At 35.2% G+C, this 18,818-nt stretch overlaps 1 protein-coding gene across 2 annotated transcripts in view; it reads right to left on the reverse strand.

Moving 5' to 3' along the window:
- Window positions 1-18,818, reverse strand: part of Htr2c (5-hydroxytryptamine receptor 2C) — a 252,455-nt gene that overhangs the window by 14,753 nt on the left and 218,884 nt on the right. Inside the window, exon 5 of one of the 2 annotated variants that reach the window (XM_057759543.1) lies at window positions 10,213-10,413. In XM_057759543.1, coding sequence (XP_057615526.1) covers window positions 10,213-10,413 — 201 coding nt within the window. The remainder of the gene's footprint in view (window positions 1-10,212; window positions 10,414-18,818) is intronic. The other variant, XM_057759544.1, reaches the window with a different exon arrangement.

Consider the following 18,818-nt stretch of genomic DNA (forward strand, 5'->3'; position numbering starts at 1 on the left):
TAATCAAAGAGAATTGCTCAAGCTCATGGAGTTACCATGGTGGCTCAATGGATAAAGATGATGCCACCAAGTTTGAGGACCAAAGATCATTATCTTGGACACATATAGCTGAAGGGGAAAAACTACTACAAGTTATCTTCTGATTTCCATACAATTTAGTAGAATATTTACATCCACAGATATACTCACAATTTAGTAAATAAATAAGACAAAATATCAAAAAGAGATTAAGGAGAGATATAAGTAAATCTAAAAAAAAAGGCTAAGAATATTTATCACCATCACACTTATTACATGAACTAGTAATGAATGTTCTTCAACCTGAGAGATTCTAAAGGGTAAAAATAAATCATTAGAAGAAATAAAACTCATTGAAAAGTGTTTATATAATTGGGTTATTTGAGTTCTTTTTTGATATCTAGTTTTTTTCTCAACAGAAGAATCTCAAATGGCGGAGAAACAGTTGAAGAAATGTTCAACATCCTTAGCCATCAGGGAAACTCAACAACAATTCTGAAATTCCATCTTACACATTTCAGAATGGCTAAGATCAAAAACACAAATGACAGCTTATGCTGGAAAGAATGTAAAGCAAGGGGAACACCCCTCTATTGCTGGTGGGAGTGTAAACATGTACAGCTACTTTGGAAATTAATAAGGGTTTATCTGAGAAAATTGGGAAATAATATACCTCAAGATCCAGCTACACCAATCTTGGGCATATACCCGAAGGATGCTCAATCATATCACAAGGACACTTGCTCAACTATATTTATAGCACCATTATTTGTAGTAACCAGAATCAGGAAGCAACCTAGGTGTCCCTCAACTGAAAAATGGATAAAAAAGAAATGTGGTACCTTTACACTATAGAGTACTCCTCAGTTGTTAAAAATAATGACCTCAGAAAATCTGAAGGCAATTGGATGGAACTAGAAAAAAATCAACCTGATTGAGGTAACTTGGACCAAGAAAGACCAGCATGGTATGTACTAACATATAAGTGGATATTACCTGTAAAATACAGGATAACCATACTGCAGCCCACAACCCCAGAGAGGCCAGAAAAACAAGGAGGGCCCAAGGGGTGACCCATGGATCTCCCTGGGAAGGTAAAATAGAGGAGATCTCTTGGGTGTGTGTGTGGGGGGCTGTTGGTGGTGGGAACTTGAAGGATTGGGTCATGGTTTGGATGAAGAGGGAAAATATCAAAGAGATGTCTATAAAAGTCGGGGGAGCATTTTTAGGTCACATAGAAACCTAGAGCAAGGAAAACTCCCATGAATCTAGAAGGATGACCCAAGCTAAGACTCCTGGTGATAGTGAATATGTAGCCTGAACTGGCCATCTTCTGTGATCAGATTGGAGACTACTTCAATTGTCATTAGATAGCTATCACCAAGTAACTGATGCAATCAGCTATAGAAACCCACAGCCAAACATTAAGCTGAGCCCAGAGGATCCTGCTAAAGAGAGGGAGGCAAGATTGTAGGAGCCAGAGGGTTCAAGGACACCACAGGTAAACCCGTAGAAAAAACTAACCTGACTCACAGGAACTCATAGAGACTGAACCAACAACCAGGGAGCTTGCATGGGCCCAACTTAGGCCCTGTACATATATGTTACACTTGTGTAACGTGTTCTAATTGTAGGACTCCTAACAATGGGACCAGGGGCTGTCCCTAATGCTTTGGCTGGCTCTTGGGAATGTATTTCTCATACTGGATTGCCTTGCCCAGCCTTAATACAAGGCACGATGTTTACTGCAACTTGATCTGACATGCTTTGTAAAGGCAGGCCCCTTTCTGAACAGAAGCAGGAGTGGATTGAGATAGGGCTTAAGGGAGGTGGGAAAGGGAATGGGAAGAGAGTAGAGTGGGAAGACTGTGGTCAGGATGAATAAAGAAAGAAAGAAAGAAAGAAAGAAAGAAAGAAAGAAAGAAAGAAAGAAAGAAAGAAAGAAAGAACATAGCAAAATGTGTTTCTACAGAAACATTGAATGTTCTAAAACTGGAAACATGGTATGTAAATCATTTATGTTTTCAGTATAAGAACTAAATTATGGTTAATTTTTAAAAATATAAGCAATATAAAAATTTCTGACCAGTGAGATGGGAATCGAAATTAAAAACAAAGGAAGATTTGGAAACTATAAAAATCCAAGGAAATTAAATAATTTTCTCTTTCAAAAATTTATTTATTTTTTATTTATGTGTATGTGTCTGCATGATCCTATATATGTACAACACATGCATACAGGAGTCTATGGAGACCAGAAGAGGGCATTGGATTCCCCTAGAACTGGAGTTATAGGCAGTTGTGAGCAGTCATGTGAGTGCTGGAAACCAAACCCAGGTCCTCTGTAAGAGAATAAACTTCTCTGGTCACTGAGAAATCACTACCTTCAACAATTAATTCTTGAAGAAGTAATATATCAAAATCAGAACTTAAAAACCAATGAAAATAGAAATACAACATACAAAATATTGAGTGAAGAAGGAAGTTTATAACGATTGGTGCCTACATATAAAACAAAATAATTTCATAGATGTTTTAGTTGTCAAAAAAGCTTGAAAATAGTACGAAATAGTCAAATACATTAGTGAAAAATAGAAATTCTGAAAGTAAGTACACATCTGCACTCAATGCATCTTCAACAAAAGTAAAAGAACACTAATCAGTGAAAGAATAAATTGTGCTGAAAAATTGGATGTCCACATGCAGTAGTATGAAACTAGCTATTTATTGTCATGTGAAAAATCAAATAAAAATGGATTAAATAGTTAAATACTACACATGAAACTACATAAAGAAAACAGGAGAATGTTTTGGAATATTGGATTTAGGAAGTCTTTTGGAGCAGATGCTAAAGTATAAGAAGCAAAAGTGGAAATATAAAAGAGTTTATATCAAATTTTATTTGAAAAATCTACACAGCATAGAAAACAGTCAACAGAGTTATGAGGAAAACTTAGAGAATTCAAGAAATGACTTTCAAACAGCACATCTGACAAGAAGTTAATAACCAGAATGAACAAGGAATTCAAACAAGTCAGCAACATTAGAAACCCATAATTAAAAAATTTCTTAAAGGAATTGAAAACGGTCAACCAGATATTTGAGTATTCTTAAATAAATAATTACTATACTTTTTTCTTTTAAAATGTTTAAAGTCTGGGATCTATCAAATAAAGACATTTTACATTATAAAAAGAAGTTGAATATCCTCTTCCATGTGGCCTCAGGGATAGAACTCAGGTTATCAGACTTGACAGTAAGGATCTTTGCCGATTGAACCATTATACTGACCTTGGGTTTCTTATCAAAATTAAAACTAAGGACTTTAGCATGTCTGTTTATTTCTCCAAATAATTTCACTAGTTTATACTTCTCATTCTCTGCTCTGTTCCACAGTATTTTTTAAATGCTGAACTTAAAAATTGCTGATTGTATTAAACTTGAAATTAAAGTGGAGAGAATAGGAGGAAGTATGGAAAAATAGTGATGCAGTCTTCGATATGAAAAATTAGATTCTTCTGTTGAAAATTCTCTGTTTAGGTCTAAGATAAATAACACTGAGGACAGCTATTGTTGGAGAAGCTGTAGAATAAGGAAAAAACTTATTCACTGCTGGTGGGAGTGCAAAGTTTTATGGCCACTTCGAAAATCAATATGGAAGTTTCTTAAAGACCAATCTATACCACTCTTGGGCATATATCCAAAGGATGCTCAATCATAGCACAAAGATACCTGTCAATTATGTTAATGGCAGTATGATGTGGGATTCCCCTCTGTATGCTATGGATATGTTTTATTGCCATTAATTAACCAAGAAGTTGCTTTCAGACAATGGCCTAACAAAATATAGCCAGGCTGGAAAAGATATATAGAGAGTAGGCGGAGTCAAAGAGAAGCCATGAAGCCATGTAGCTGCCACAGGAGACAGATGCTGTTTGCTGTATGCAGGAAAGAACCTTACAGGTAGGCCATAATTACGTGGAAATACATAAATTAATAGAAGTGGATTAATTTAAGATGTGAGAGCTAGTTGGGCATCACTAAAGTGTTGTAATTAATATAGTTCAATGTGATTATTTTGGGTCTGGGAAGCCAGGAAATGAACAAGCAGTCTCTGCTGACAACAGTATTATTCGTAATACCCAGAAACTGGAAACAGCCTAGATGTCCCTCAATGAAAGAATAGATGATGGAAATGTGGTGTACAATGGAGTATTATTCAGCTGTAAAAATTAATGACAGTATGAAATTTGAAGGCAAATGGATGGAACAAGAGAAAAATCATCCTAAGTGAGGTAACTCAGACACAGAAAGACAAACACTGTATGAACTAACTCATAAATGGATATTAAATGTAAAACAAAGGATAACTTGGCTACAATCCACAGCTCTAGAAAAGCTAGGTAACAAGAAGAACCCTAAGAGGGATGACTGGATCTCCCTGTTAAGGGGACATATTTGAGATCTCCTGTGTAAACTGGGGGCAGAGAAATGATAGAGGGAAAGGGAGTTGGGGTGAGAACATGGTACTAGATGATCAAGTTGAAGGAGAGATGGTGTGGGACAGTAATAAAAGCGATATCTTGATAGAGGGTGCAATTACGGGGTTAGGGAGAAATCTGGTGCTACAGAAATTATCAGGAATCCACTAAGATGATCCTAGCTAAGATTGAACTGGTCTTTGTCTGCAATCAGATTGCTAAGTACTCTGTCATCATAGAACCTTGATCTAGTAACTGATGGTAGCAGATGCAGAGATCCAAAGCCAAGCACCAGGCTGAGCTTTGAGAGTCCAGTCAAAGTGAGGGAGGAGAGATTATATGAGCAAGGGGTGGTCAAGATCATTATGGGGATACCCAAAGAGACTGCTGAACCATGCTTGTGGGAACTCATGGACACTAGACCAACAGCTGGTGAGCCTGCATGGGACCAAACACTAGGCCCTTTGCATTTGGGTGACAGTTTCATAGCTTGGTTTGTTTGAGGGGCTACTGACATTGGGACCAGGATCTATCCCTGGTGCATGAGCTGAGTTTTTGGACCTCATTTTCTATGTCGGATGACATGCCTCAACTTAATGTGCTAGGCTTTGTTGACTACCCATGTGAGGCCTTACCCATATGGAGGAGTGAATGGGGCATGGGTTAGGGCAAGTTGGGGGGAGTAGAAGGTGTGGAGGAAGGTAGAAATGTGGTTGGTATATAAAATGAATAGAAAAATTAAAATAAAAAAGGCAAAAAATAAAAAATTAGAGTGTTAATAGTAGATTTGCTATGTCAAAAGACAGAAACAGCAAATGAGGGGAGAGACAGAGACAGTGTCAGAGACAGAGACAGCAAGACTCCAAGAGAGATAATACATTCTAAAGAATAAATATAATAAATAATGAAGAAAAATCAAGAAATCCTTAGACACATATGAGATACCCTCAAGTGTACCAACGCATGCAAAACTGGTGTCCATAAAGAAGTAGGTACTAAAATGTCAGAAAGACCATTTAAAGAAGTCATTGCCAAATGCCTAATTTGAACAGTATTAATTTTCTATATATCCAATAAATACCATGAACTCCAAGTAGAAGAAAGTTGAAAATGAGCACTGCAGAGATAGCTTAAGAAAATGTCAAATTTTAAAAGCCATGCACAAATCTCAAAAACAGAGCCAGAAGCAGGCCATCCCAGAAACAGAAATCTCAAGAAGATAAAGTGATTTCTCCCCAAACTGGGAGCTGAAATAAAAGTACAGTAGTCTTCGCATTGAAACAGTATCAACTAAACAGAAGCTAAAGTGATAAAAATTGTAATGAGTCAAGATGACATATTGATGACAGACACATACTCATCCAATGAAAACACTATAAAATTCATGGAGAATAATTAACATAATTTAAAGAGATGTAGATAATCACAAAACAGTATTGAGAGTCTACTGCATAACTTTCAGTGACAGGTTGAATAAACAGAAAATTAACAAGGAACCACAAGACTTTATCTATGCTATAATATAGATAGACCTAGTAGATATCTTTAAAATGTTCCACACAACAACAGGAGAATATACATTTTTCTTAAGTGCACCCACAACAGTTTCTAAGTAGACTGTACATTATTTCAAATAGACATCCAAATAGGAAATAATTCTCGATTAGCTTAAATGGATTGAAGGCAGGCAAAATATACTTTCCAACCATCATGGAATAAAATGAGAACTCACTAAGGGAAGAATAATTTGGAAAATTTGCAAATATGTGAATTAATTGGAAATTAGACAACTTGATCCTATATGAGTCAAAGTACAAACCATAAGATATTAAAAATTTGTTGAGATAAAGAAAAGAGAACACACCATAGCAAAAGTATGAGACACAAAAAGTGGTGCTTAAAAACTATAATTGTAATGTACACATTTAAAAGATCTCAACTGAATCAAATGATTTTCCTTTGAAAGTGACAACTGGAGAGTAAACCAAACCCAAAGAAGAGTCACGGAATAAAATTTCTGTCAAAAGCTGAATTATGCCCAAGGTAAACAGAGCAAAGGACCTATGGAAGAAGCAAATCAATGACATGAAAATAAAAGTAAAGGAGAAAATTCATGAGTAATTTGCTTCTTGAAGAATTTCGGTAAGGCTTATATAGTATTAGGAAAATTAATAAGAAAAGAGAGAGAGAACCATTCTCAGTGAAAGGAAACCATTACATATTAGAGAGACATTAAAAAGGATCATATAAGATTTTTGTATGCTGCTTTATGTCAATGAATTAGAAACATTAGGTAAAATGCACAGTTCTTTGAAAATGACTATATACTAAAATAGTATGAAAAACAAAATGATAATATTCCTATTCATTTTGAAGTCATTAAATCAACAATTAAGACCACACACACACACACACACAACCTGCAAGTACAGAAGGCTACAACACTAAATTAGTTGTTCTAAATAAAATGAAGCACTAAAAATCTTCCAAAGACTTAAAAATATATAGAGACAATTTCAGATTAATATATATATATATATATATATATATATTCCTTACACCAAAACTGGCCGCCAAAGGAAAAAAAGGCAAAGTAAAAATCTTTCTGGACAATTAGCTAATAAAATGTTAATTAAATTAAAAAAGAATTCAATGATATAGCAATAAAGAATCTGTTACCAAATGGAATCTCCTTAAGCAATTCAAGATTAATTACAATTCAAAAACATATAACCTACTACACTAAGAGAATAAAAGAGGAAATGAATTCAATAATCATCACACTAGGCACAGGTTAAACCATTTAAGGAAGTTCATGCCTACTATGAAAAGTCACAGCTAATATAGAATGAGAAGGAACTTCTTGAATCTGATAAAAGATGTTTTTAAAAGGCCTGAACTAACACACAACATTTGTTTCTTTTGTTTTGCTCTGCTAGGGCCTTATACATTCCAGGCAACTCTTGTACCATTGAAGCCACACCCCAGCACACAAACATCACTCTTAATGAAATTCTAATATGTTTCTACTATGAAAAGAAGGAAAAATGTCTTCCACCCCCACTGTCACTGAACACTACTTTGCACATCCTGTCAAATAATAAAGATTTAAGACAGGAAGGAGCGAATGAATCTGTCATCATTTAAGTGACATTATGGAGCATATCTAGAAAATGGCAGTATCTCTTAACAATCTCTTAGAGATGTCAAAGGAATTTAGCTAGATCTTTAGGCAGAGAATAAATATGTAAAATTTAGGTTCTTAGTTATAAATACCATCAAAAAGCAATCAGAAATTAAAACAACACTATTTAGAATAGTGGTCAAAGAAATGAAATGCCCAGAGATGTGTCTACAAAAGACAGACATAAGACTGAAAACTGTAAAATAGTATTTAAACAACTTAAGTAAATATTAATTTTTTTGTACATATGGATATGTGTATGGATTGCAAATCATAGTATTATTTAGACTTTAGTGTTTACTTACTTGATTTATAGATTCAATACAACTTTGTTTTTTTAAAAAAGATACTTTACTTTTGAGACTGATAAGCTAGTTTTAATTTTATGAAAATGAAAATATTTTTGAGTACTATGGATGTTTTTGATGACTACAGCTAAATGATTTATTCTATTGCTTATCTTTGCTTATCTATCAGACTTAATGCTTGAAGCAATGATTACTAGACATACTCAATTTTCTAAAAATTGTATATAGCTAGATATTTTTTCAAAAAATAAATGTGTTGAGCTCAAATGAGGGAACGAGAACAGATGATGTTTGTTTCATGCCAATGACACAATTTAAACTTTCATCAGAATATGGGAATTTTTAGTTTTTTAACACAAGAAATATGGCTATGCTATGATTCACTATATGTTTAAGAGTATAGTATAATTTTGAAAATTGATCTATTCTTCATCTCAGATATCACTGGTAGCTTTGTTTTTGTTCCTCATAATCACAAAGGGTGTCTTGTTTAGATCTTATACCTCAATGTAGATTTGTCTGTCTCTCCTCTTTGAATGAAGCCAAATTATTGTATACATACATGTATTATGTTATATTATCCAGTTGAACAAATGCTTTTGTCATATGATAGGGCATCTCTTGGGTATATTCCCAAGAGTGGTATTACTGAGTCTTGGGGTAGGTTGATCCCGAATTTCCTGAGAAATCACCACACTGATTTCCAAAGTGGTTGCACAAGATTGCATTCAGTTGAATTAAATATCTCATCGTAACATAGTAAACACTCTACAAAATTTTTTACCAAAATTTTATAAATATTGTTGCTGTATAATTTTTTGTTGATGTTTGAGGAAAGGACCATTTTAAAAATTCAACTTTTGTTTTATGTTCTTAACATACTATACATGTTTGTGTTATTTTTCTAATTCTGACTTTCTTATCCTATTTAGATAATTTATAGTTAGTGTAATTTGACATATATTTGGTTTTAATTTTACATTTTGCTATGTCTTATATTTTCTTACTTTATCTTCCTTTTTATCTTAATATCTCCTTTTACATTTTATATATCTATAATATTCCTTTTTTAAATCTGGAAGTGAAGCATTTCTTTTACATTCTTCTGTTTCCCTTTAATGTACAAGTTATTCTTTTTTCATCAAATCTTAATGTAAAATATTTTATCTTAAAAAGTCTTAATGGCATCTATCACCTTATATGCTTATTTATAAAAGGAGAGAATGTGAATTGAACTTATTAGCACAACTTTGCATATGTAGATCCATATGATTCTGTGTGAGGCTCCATGACTCTAAAGGCATGACTCTAAAGGCATTATCTAAAGGCATATTGTTGTGTACACACAGAATCATGTACAAAGGCTACAATAAAACAATCTTAAAAGTGATATAAATTTATTTGCCCTACTAACTCAAAGATAAAACGTTAGAAGATTAATGAAGAGTAAAAAATGTTCTTGATCTTCGTATAGTCTCCCTCTAAGTGTTTCAAAGAAACACGGATTGAAGAGAAATTATTTCATGAGATATAATATAATAATATAAGTTCAACTGAATGAGAGAAAGGAGAGAGGATTAGAAATGCTCGTACTTCCATTTAGTTAAAATTCTTAACTTTAATATCAGAATGATCAAAACATTTATGGATATTTTAAGTATGTGAAATAACAAGATCATTTCTCTCTCTTTAAATATTCTGAATATTTACAAATCCAACAGATGACTTTTTATGTTTAAACAGAACTCAAAAACTCATTAAAATTTATGAGAAATAGTAGATTGTTTAATAACAGCACAAATTTATAAATGTTTATTTCATGACATTTAATTTAAATTGTATTATTAAATTTTCAAAATCAGTACGTCAAATAATCAGAAAAGATCTTTGTTTTCATATATATCAATGTTATATTTTTAAAATTTAGGCTTTTTCTTACAGCTTTGTAATCATCATAACATTTTGTATCTGTGTTGCAGAATTCTTTGGTATATTAAAGTAAAAGATAATTTAGTTGTAAAAATCGAAAGCTTATGTCTTCATATCCATATGTATTATGCTTTCATTATTTTTAACCTAAATATCAGATATGTAGGTCAAGAATAATTACTCGACTCCCGATCAAACGCAAATGTTACCAGTCGATGTCTGTAGGTTGTTCACAGTACATAATCCGAAGGTATTGAGCATAGCCGCTGCAATTCTATGGCCAGGTATTTACCTATTGATATTGCCCAAACGATGGCAATCTTCATGATGGCCTTAGTCCGCGAATTGAACCGGCTATGCTCAATAGGATTACGTATTGCTACATACCGGTCCAGCGATATGGCGCAGAGGTGCATGATGGACGCAGTTGAAAATAGCACATCTAGTGAGATCCAGACGGGGCACAAATATCTAGGTAATGGCCAGACATAATCTGAAAAAGAACAAAGAAAAGAGAGAAAAACCATGTTATCTAAATTACACTCTCTATACTTTTCCACTTTAGACCACTTATTGCTCCCTCTCCATGACATTTTAAAGATAGTGAAATTTCATTATTTTTTCTAGTGATGATTATGATAGCAACATTTACAAATTTTATTACAGTACACTTTACATAATATAAAAGTTATCACGTCAATGTGTGCAATCTCAAGTCATTTAGTACAAACATAACTTCCTTCTAGATTTGGACTAGTTCACCACCCCAGAAGAAAAATACTATTCATTAAGCACTCAATAACACATCCTTTTCCTCCCAGACTCCTAGAAAAACTCTAGGTTTTTTTCGTTACAGATTTACATACTTTGGATACTTCATATAACTGGAATTATTTTTCATAGTGAGATTGTTGATAAATGGGGATGCTCTATCGGGAACTCACCAAGGCCAGCTGGACTGGGTCTAAAAAAAAGCATGGAATAAAACCGGACTCGCTGAACATAGCGGACAATGAGGGCTGCTGAGAAGTCAAAAACAATGGCACTGGGTTTTGACTACTACCTACTGCATGTACTGGCTTTGTGGGAGCCTAGGCTGTTTGGATGCTCACCTTACTAGACCTGGAAGGAGGTGGGAGATCCTTGGACTTCCCACAAGGCTGCTGAGGGAGGAGGAGTTGATTGGGGGAGGGGAGGGGAAATGGGAGGCTGTGGCGGGGAGGAGGCAGAAATCTTTAATAAATAAATAAATAAATAAGATAAAATAAAAAGTCATTCAAAAGAATCCTAAAGGAAAAAATAGATATGTTTGGAGGCTTATATGTGTTTATTTATTTATTATTACTCTGTTTCTTTTAATAGCCAATGGTTACATGACATCTTTCAGATGCTCATATTTTTTTTTAAATTACCTTTATGGAGTGTTTATTGTTGCATATATATAGTATTGAAAATAATTTTAATTTATTGTTCCTGTATCCAGTAACTTTCCCAAGTTCTTTTATTGTGCTAGATTTTGTATGTAGTTTCCTCATGGTTTTCCATGTATATGATCGCAAATATTTTTATTTCTTCTTTTTCAGTTTTTCCTGTGTTTCCGTTTTCTTTCCTTATCTAGATTATTTAACTTGTCATAGAGTGATTATTGTTTGTATTTATTGATTCAATACAATGAATAATAAAGATTAATAAATAAATAATAAAGATTTATTTATTTCATGTGCTATCCTCTGGAAATACGAGTTTCAGGTATTTGTTAAGTTGCCTGACATGAGTGTCAAAAACTGAAACGAGACCCTCTGAGAACGTCAAGTACTAATAACTCCTGAGCTATTTCTTCACCTCTAATTGTTAATCTTTCAATTCTGTAGAAACATACCCACTTTTGGCTCTTTTTTTAGTCAATTGTGTCACTTATTTTTTCTTCTTTCCCTAGTTTCTCTCACTAAAATTTCCAATTTTTTTAAAGAAAAGTTTGGATGTCTTAATTGTACATTTTCTTATTCTATTTTCCTGTTTTGGTTGGGGTTACTACTGATGTACTGAAAGACTAAGTTGGGGAGGGAAGGGTTTATTTGGCTTATACTTCCACATCACTGCTCATCATTGAAGGAATCCATAACAGGAACTCAAACAGGGCAGGAACCTGGAGGCTAGAGCTGATGCAGAGGCCATGGAGGGGTGCTACTTGAGGGCTTGCTTTCCCTTGGCTTTTTCAGTCTGTTTTCTTATAGATTCCAGGATAAGCAGCCCAAGGACGGCAGCATCATTCACCATGGGCTGGGTACTTTCCCTTTGATTACTAATTGAGAAAATGCCTTATAGCCAGATCTTTTGGAGATACTTCTTTGTCAGCTGAGGCTCCTTCTTCTCTGATGAGTCTAGTTTGTGTAAAGTTGGCGGAAACCTGCCAGTAAATCACATTTATCATTTTAGTAGTTGGGCTAATCTTGTTTTTTTGTCTAGTTACTTAAAAATTAAAGTTCAGTTAAATTATTGACATTCTGCTGTAGAATCACTCTAGTAAACTTTTTATTTCATTTGTTGTACTTCCTAACTCCCAAATTTGTGCTTGGTTCTTTTTTATAATTATAAGCTTTTAATTTTGTTTTCTATTTGTTGAAACATTGTTTTCTTTGTCTCCTTTAGTTCTTTGTTCATTATCTCCTTTAGCACTTTAAATAATTCAAAATTTCTACATGGGAAGTAGGAAAAGACAAGATCTCCTGAGTAAATTGGGAGCATGGAGGACCTTGGGGGAGGGTTGAAGTGGGGAGGGGAGAAGGAGGCAGGGGAGCAGAGAAAAATGTAGAGCTCAATAAAAATCAATAAAAAATAACAGTTCAAAATTTTTGATAATTCCATCCTTGGGCTTCCTTATGGTCAATATATTTTCCCCTTTAAGTTGTCCACATTTTCTAATTACTTTTTATAATTTTTTTTAGTTCTTAGAGACAGGGTTTCTTTGTGTAGCCCTGGCTGGCCATGAACTTGCTCTGTAGACCAGGCTGACCTTCAACTCATAGAGATCCACCGACCTCTGCTTCTCAAGTTCTGGGATTAAAGGTATGAACCACCACTACCTGGAGTATGATTTTAATTCTAATGGAACTTCTATATTTGGGGGGAAATTTTTAATTTTATGCTGAAGCACCTCGGTAAATCAGATTTTCCTCTCTCCCTATAGGTTGATGCTATTTACTACAGTGTGCTTTGTTGGTTTATTTTGTTGTGCTTTGCATGTTTAGAAAATCTTACTATTTTTCAAAGCCTGTTTTCATTATGTTGTATATTTACTATATTAATTTGAGTTTACACAGTAGTATAACTTTAGGATTTAAAAAAACCATTAAACCTAGTCCTGGTATATAGCCCAAGCTAATCTTAAATTCATGATTCTTCTGTCTCAACTTCCTGAGTTCTGGGAGTTATAAGCCACCACACCTGGCTCTCGCCTAGTTTTTTCACTAAAATATTCAAAAACTCTCTGTAGACCACAAAATAAAATATTCCCTTAGTGCTTTCAACTTGACTCTGAGATTTCTCCTCAGTCCTTGGGGAGGTTGTTTAAAACTTTTCTTTGGCTTCTAATGTTCAGGAGCACCAAAATGTCATCTTAACCATCTTGGCAACTCTGAATTTCATATTTATACTTGTTATTCTTGACCTTCATGAATTTACAGCCTTATGACTTTCACCAAATTTAAGTACTTTTCAGTCCTTATTTTTCAAATAGAATGTTCTTTCTTTTACCCATTGAGCTTCAAGTCATATATGTGTCAGAGAATTCTAGCATTTCATTAGTTATTCCCTGGGATACATTGTTTCTTTTCTGAGAACATTTTTTCCCCTCTGATGCTAACTTTAATGGATCTCTCTTCAAATGCACTGAGTATTGTTTTGATCATTTACTACATGCTATTATATCTATCCAAAAGATTTTAAATGTTTTCATGTATTTCATTTCAGCTTTAAAATCCTTTTATTTTTGTATATATATATATATATATATATATATATACACACACATATATATATATACATACATATATAGAGAGAGAGTTACAATTTATGAAGTTTATGTTATCATCACACATTTATTATTGTTGTTGTTATTATGATGATGATGCTCTAAATTTCAGTATCGATGTTTTCAAGATATGCTTTTGAAAAGTTTATCTATACACTTGTAGGAATGTTACTTTCCTCTGCTTTTTTAGAAAAATTTATCATTACCTAACCATTACCATTATGAATATTATATTGCTGAGATGTTTGATTTTATTCTATTGTTACAAAGAGTATTTGTTGCTTTGTTTTCTAGGCCATCATTAACTTAGTTGGAAACAAGTCATAATTTCTATTTCTTGGGCTGCTGCTCAAATGTCATTTCAGTTCACTTATCATCCCATTTACTAGCAAGCATGACTTAAGAAGTTAGTGGAGTGGTAGAAGAGGTTTATGGCTTTTTAGAGAAAAATTTATTTATAGTTTCTTTATCACTATTCTATCTTAGCTATGCCCTCAGCTTCTAGATGGAATTTGAGGTTTATTTAAACTTTTCTTCTAAGTCAGTCTGTTCTTCCTTCCTTTCTCTCTCTCTCTCTCTCTCTCTCTCTCTCTCTCTCTCTCTCTCTCTTTCCTTCTTTCTTTCTTTCCTTCCTTCTTTCTTTTCTTTCTTCCTTTCTTTCTTCCTTTCTTTCTTTCTTCCTTCCTTCCTTCCTTCCTTCCTTCCTTCCTTCCTTCCTCCCTCCCTCCCTTCCTTCCTTCCTTCCTTCCTTCCTTCCTTCCTTCCTCTTCTCCTCCTTCTCCTCCACTTCTTGATTTTGAGAGAGAATCTCATCCCTCTAGCTGAGGAAATCACCATGTGACATTCAAGTTATTACAGTCCTCCAAGTTCAGGCTCCACAGTGCTATGAACTAGTGTAAACCAACATGCCTAGATTCTTGAAGTTATTTAGGTCACAAAACTGATAATTGTTTATTAGAGCCTTAGTGACTTCTCAACCAATGCCATATTCATTCAATTGTTTATCTCTAGGAAATCTCTAAGCATAGTTGGTGTAGGAGGTCCTTCTGTATTTGTGTTGATTTCATTGGTTGAAATAAAGAAGCTGCCTTGGTCTTTTGATAGGGCAGCCCTTAGGTGGGTAGAGTAGAGAGAAAAGAATGCTGGGAAGAAGGGAAGTGTGGCAGATGCCATGATTCTCTGGCCTGGGACTGACACTGGTTAGGATCTTTCCTGGTAAGCCACGACCTCGTGGCTACACAGATTACTAGATATGGGTTAAAGCAAGATGTGAGAGTTACCCAATAAGAGGATAGAAATAATGGGACAAGCAGCAATTTAATTAATATGATCTCTGAATGATTATTTCGGGCATAAGCTAGCTGGGTGGCTGGGACAACAAGCAGCCGACCAGCCAGGGTGTAAGCCAGTTGGGCTGCGGGACGTGGCCTGCTGCTCCTCATACAACAGTTCGGTGCCTCAACGTGATGGACTAAATCCACTTAAAAACCTGAGAGGGCTTAAAAAGGACACAATGAGAGTTTAACACAGCTTTTTGCTGTTTGCTGGCAGAGTATAGCAGCTCCTTTAAGAGAAATTTTCTTGATTCAGCTGCATCTGAAAAAATAAAAGCCACACCATTTTAAAACTAGGCTTCCTGGGCCCTACCGCTGTTGCAAACCCCAGCTATGGAGCATTCATTGGCTCAGATGTTTGTGTGTCCATTTGGGGTTAGGAACAAAATAGCTTAGACCATGCCCATGGCTCAGCTCTTCCTTCTGGTGTAGGCGGCAAGATCAGGTCTACTAGAAAGTGGTAGTTTTGAAATACCAGTTTCTGGGCTATGCTACTTGTGCAACCTCTGCCTTTTGCAGGAGACAGAGAATTTAGATGGGGTTTTGTAAGTAATGTGCTAAGGCTTGCTTGATGGCAATGTGGACTAGCTGTGTTCCTGTGGCACCAAATGGATCTGAGGCAGGAGCAGCTCCGCCATGCTGAACTGTGTTGATCTCAGGCAGGAACTATTATAATTACTACAATAACAGTGCACTGAAGGTTTAGACTGGGCAGGAAACAGGCGGTACCATATTACTCCTACATGACACAACTTAAGTTTTAAAGAAGTGCTTAGCATTTTAAGAAGTGCTCCTGGATAGTAAAGAATTACAGAGTCACAATAGGACAGATTCAGACATAGAAGACAACTAAATGGTCATAGTGTTAGATAGACATACGTAGGCTTGGGAGAAAGAAGAAAAAGAGTATTAAAAAGTCATAAAGTAAAGTTAATGCTTTAAAAAAGGGTAAAGTCTTTAAGGAGCCAGAGTACAGATAGTTAAAGATTAAAAGAAGTAAAGAAAAATAAGCCACATAAAAATGGAAAATTCACAGAGAGTCTGGATTCTGTATATTATTGTGTTTTCTTTAATTTTTTGACTGTAAAGGAGATAAGTACAAAAAAACCATTTCATTGAATGGGCTGCTAAGCTAAACCAGCATATATGTTCTAAAGGTATCTTGACTTCAAAATTTGGGTCTAAGGATATGATGCTTGGGAAAAGAGGTCCTTCTTTTGCTTTCACAGAGAATGAGACTCTGTGGATTCCTTCTAAACCAATATGGTATGCTAGACCACTCACTCCTGAAAGGTTGCTGTGAACACCCTCAAAAAATTACTTTGCTCAACTGCTGACTGAGAGGAACCTAGCAAACAGGATACATCATGAAAGACCTAATTAACAGCGCCCCCATACAGCATGAAGCAGTTTGGAGAGAAAAAACTGTGCAGGACACAAAAGAAAGTGACTGAACTGTCTTTGGAATTTCCTGCTTTATGGAAATATCTGCTGGATACTCTGGGCCTGAAGGCAGAAGAAGGATGCCCCAACAGTACAGGAAAACTTTGGGTGACTGTCCAAGCAGTGAGATGTCTCTGTCATTTCTAGAGTTTTGGAAGTTGCTTACTGCCAGTTTACATAGGTAATATTATATCCTTCTGGAGTCTTTGATGGAGTTGAAGAATAGATAGATAGTTATAGTTTTCCTTAGTTATGATAAAAGATAAAATAGATATAAACATTGTAACTATAATTCCTGCTTGATAGCTGTTTTGTTATATGTAATTTTACTATGTTAAATTTCTTTTTTTTGTTGTTGTTTAAACAGAAAAAGGGGAAATGGTGTAGGAGGTCCTTCTGTATGTGTATTGATTTCATTGGATGAAATAAAGAAGCTGCCTTGGCCTTTTGATAGGGCAGCCCTTAGGTGGGCAGAATAGAGAGAAAGGAATGTTGGGAAGAAGTGAAATGTGGCAGATGCCATGATTCTCTGGCCTGGAACTAATGCTGATTAGGATCTTTCCTGATAAGCCATGACCTCATGGTGCTACACAGATTACTAGATATGGGTTAAAGCAAGATGTGAGAGTTAGCCAATAAGAGGATAGAGATAATGGGCTAGGCAGCAATTTAATTAACACGATCTCTGAGTGATTATTTCGGGCATAAGCTGGGTGACCGGGATGACAAGCAGCCAGCCAGCCCAGGTGTAAGCTAGTTGGGTGGCAGGACATGGCCCACTGCTCCTCATACAATGCACAGTGTTTATGAATTTTAACAATTATCGTTTCTTTTTATTTTTCAGAGTTGGGGGTTGAATCCATGTCATTGTACCTGCTAAATATGTGCTCTACTACTGAACTACAACCTCAGTAGGTTATCACTTCTTTTAACTTCGTTGAATTATTTCTGTGATAGGAATTGATTATATTAATAACTATAGTACTTGACATTTTTTGCTTGTAAAATTTCATTCCCAGTTGTACTTTAAATGCACAGATGAGAAGAACTTTCATTGGATGACCTATTAAATCTGTTATTTCTACTGTATATGAAGAGTTCTTAGAGCAATAGGTGAATTTACATGATCCAGGCACATTCCCCATACAGTGAATATGTGGAAAGTTTAAAGATTTGCATAGTAAAAGTCATAGATGGATAAAATAAAACCTCAGTTTTTAGAAGCAAAGTTATGTATAATGTTTACAGAATGATGCTTTAGGATTTAGAAGATGGCAGGTGAGTCTATACACCTACTGTTAGAATCCCTGGAAACAAACCAGATCGGCTCGTAGAACAACTATCCTAAGATGAATGATGGTAGACAAATAGCAATATCACTAGCAAAGAAAGAATGAAGCTTTTGAAAGTGGGACAACTCGGTTCCAAATAGTAAGTGTTTTATTTCCAGTGTGGAGTGAGTGACTATGCAGAGGTTTGGAATCATGTCCTAAGACAAAGAGAGAACCTTGGGAAATTCTTAGTGCACTTTTAATATGAGATAATTTAAAGATAAAAATGAATGGTCACCAAAAATACAATCAGTATTGTATATACCACTGAGCAGACTCATAATCAACCAGACAGGAATCTTGCTATCCACATGCTTAGTTGATGGCTTAGGCCATCATGGCAAGGTCAGTGGCAAGGATGCCATTTTTAAAAGATCCTGGCTGATTTGGGACCTATTGTGGTTCTAGATACAAAGGTCCTTCTCTGCAAGGCCCATTCTCAGAGCACAGAGCAATTGTCAGGATCCTAGACTCCAAGACTGGGCTTGCTGAATACCGTTAACAGTATGGGAAAAATGTTGAGTCAGATCTCCGCAGAATCCCATGCAATGGACACATCATCTGATCAACAGATTAGAGTGGGACTTACTAGCTCACCTGAAGAGGAACAAGCTGTGTCAAGTGCTTAAAAATTCTTTTTTTATTTTATTTTATTCTTTTTTAATTAAAATTTCCGCCTCCTCCCCGTTTCTCATTTCCCTCCCCCTCCTCCCACATATTGCCCCCTCCCCCACTCCCCTCCCCCTATCCCCACTCCTCT

This window comes from Chionomys nivalis, chromosome X (assembly GCF_950005125.1).
Source record: "Chionomys nivalis chromosome X, mChiNiv1.1, whole genome shotgun sequence".
Classification (NCBI taxonomy): domain Eukaryota; kingdom Metazoa; phylum Chordata; class Mammalia; order Rodentia; family Cricetidae; genus Chionomys; species Chionomys nivalis.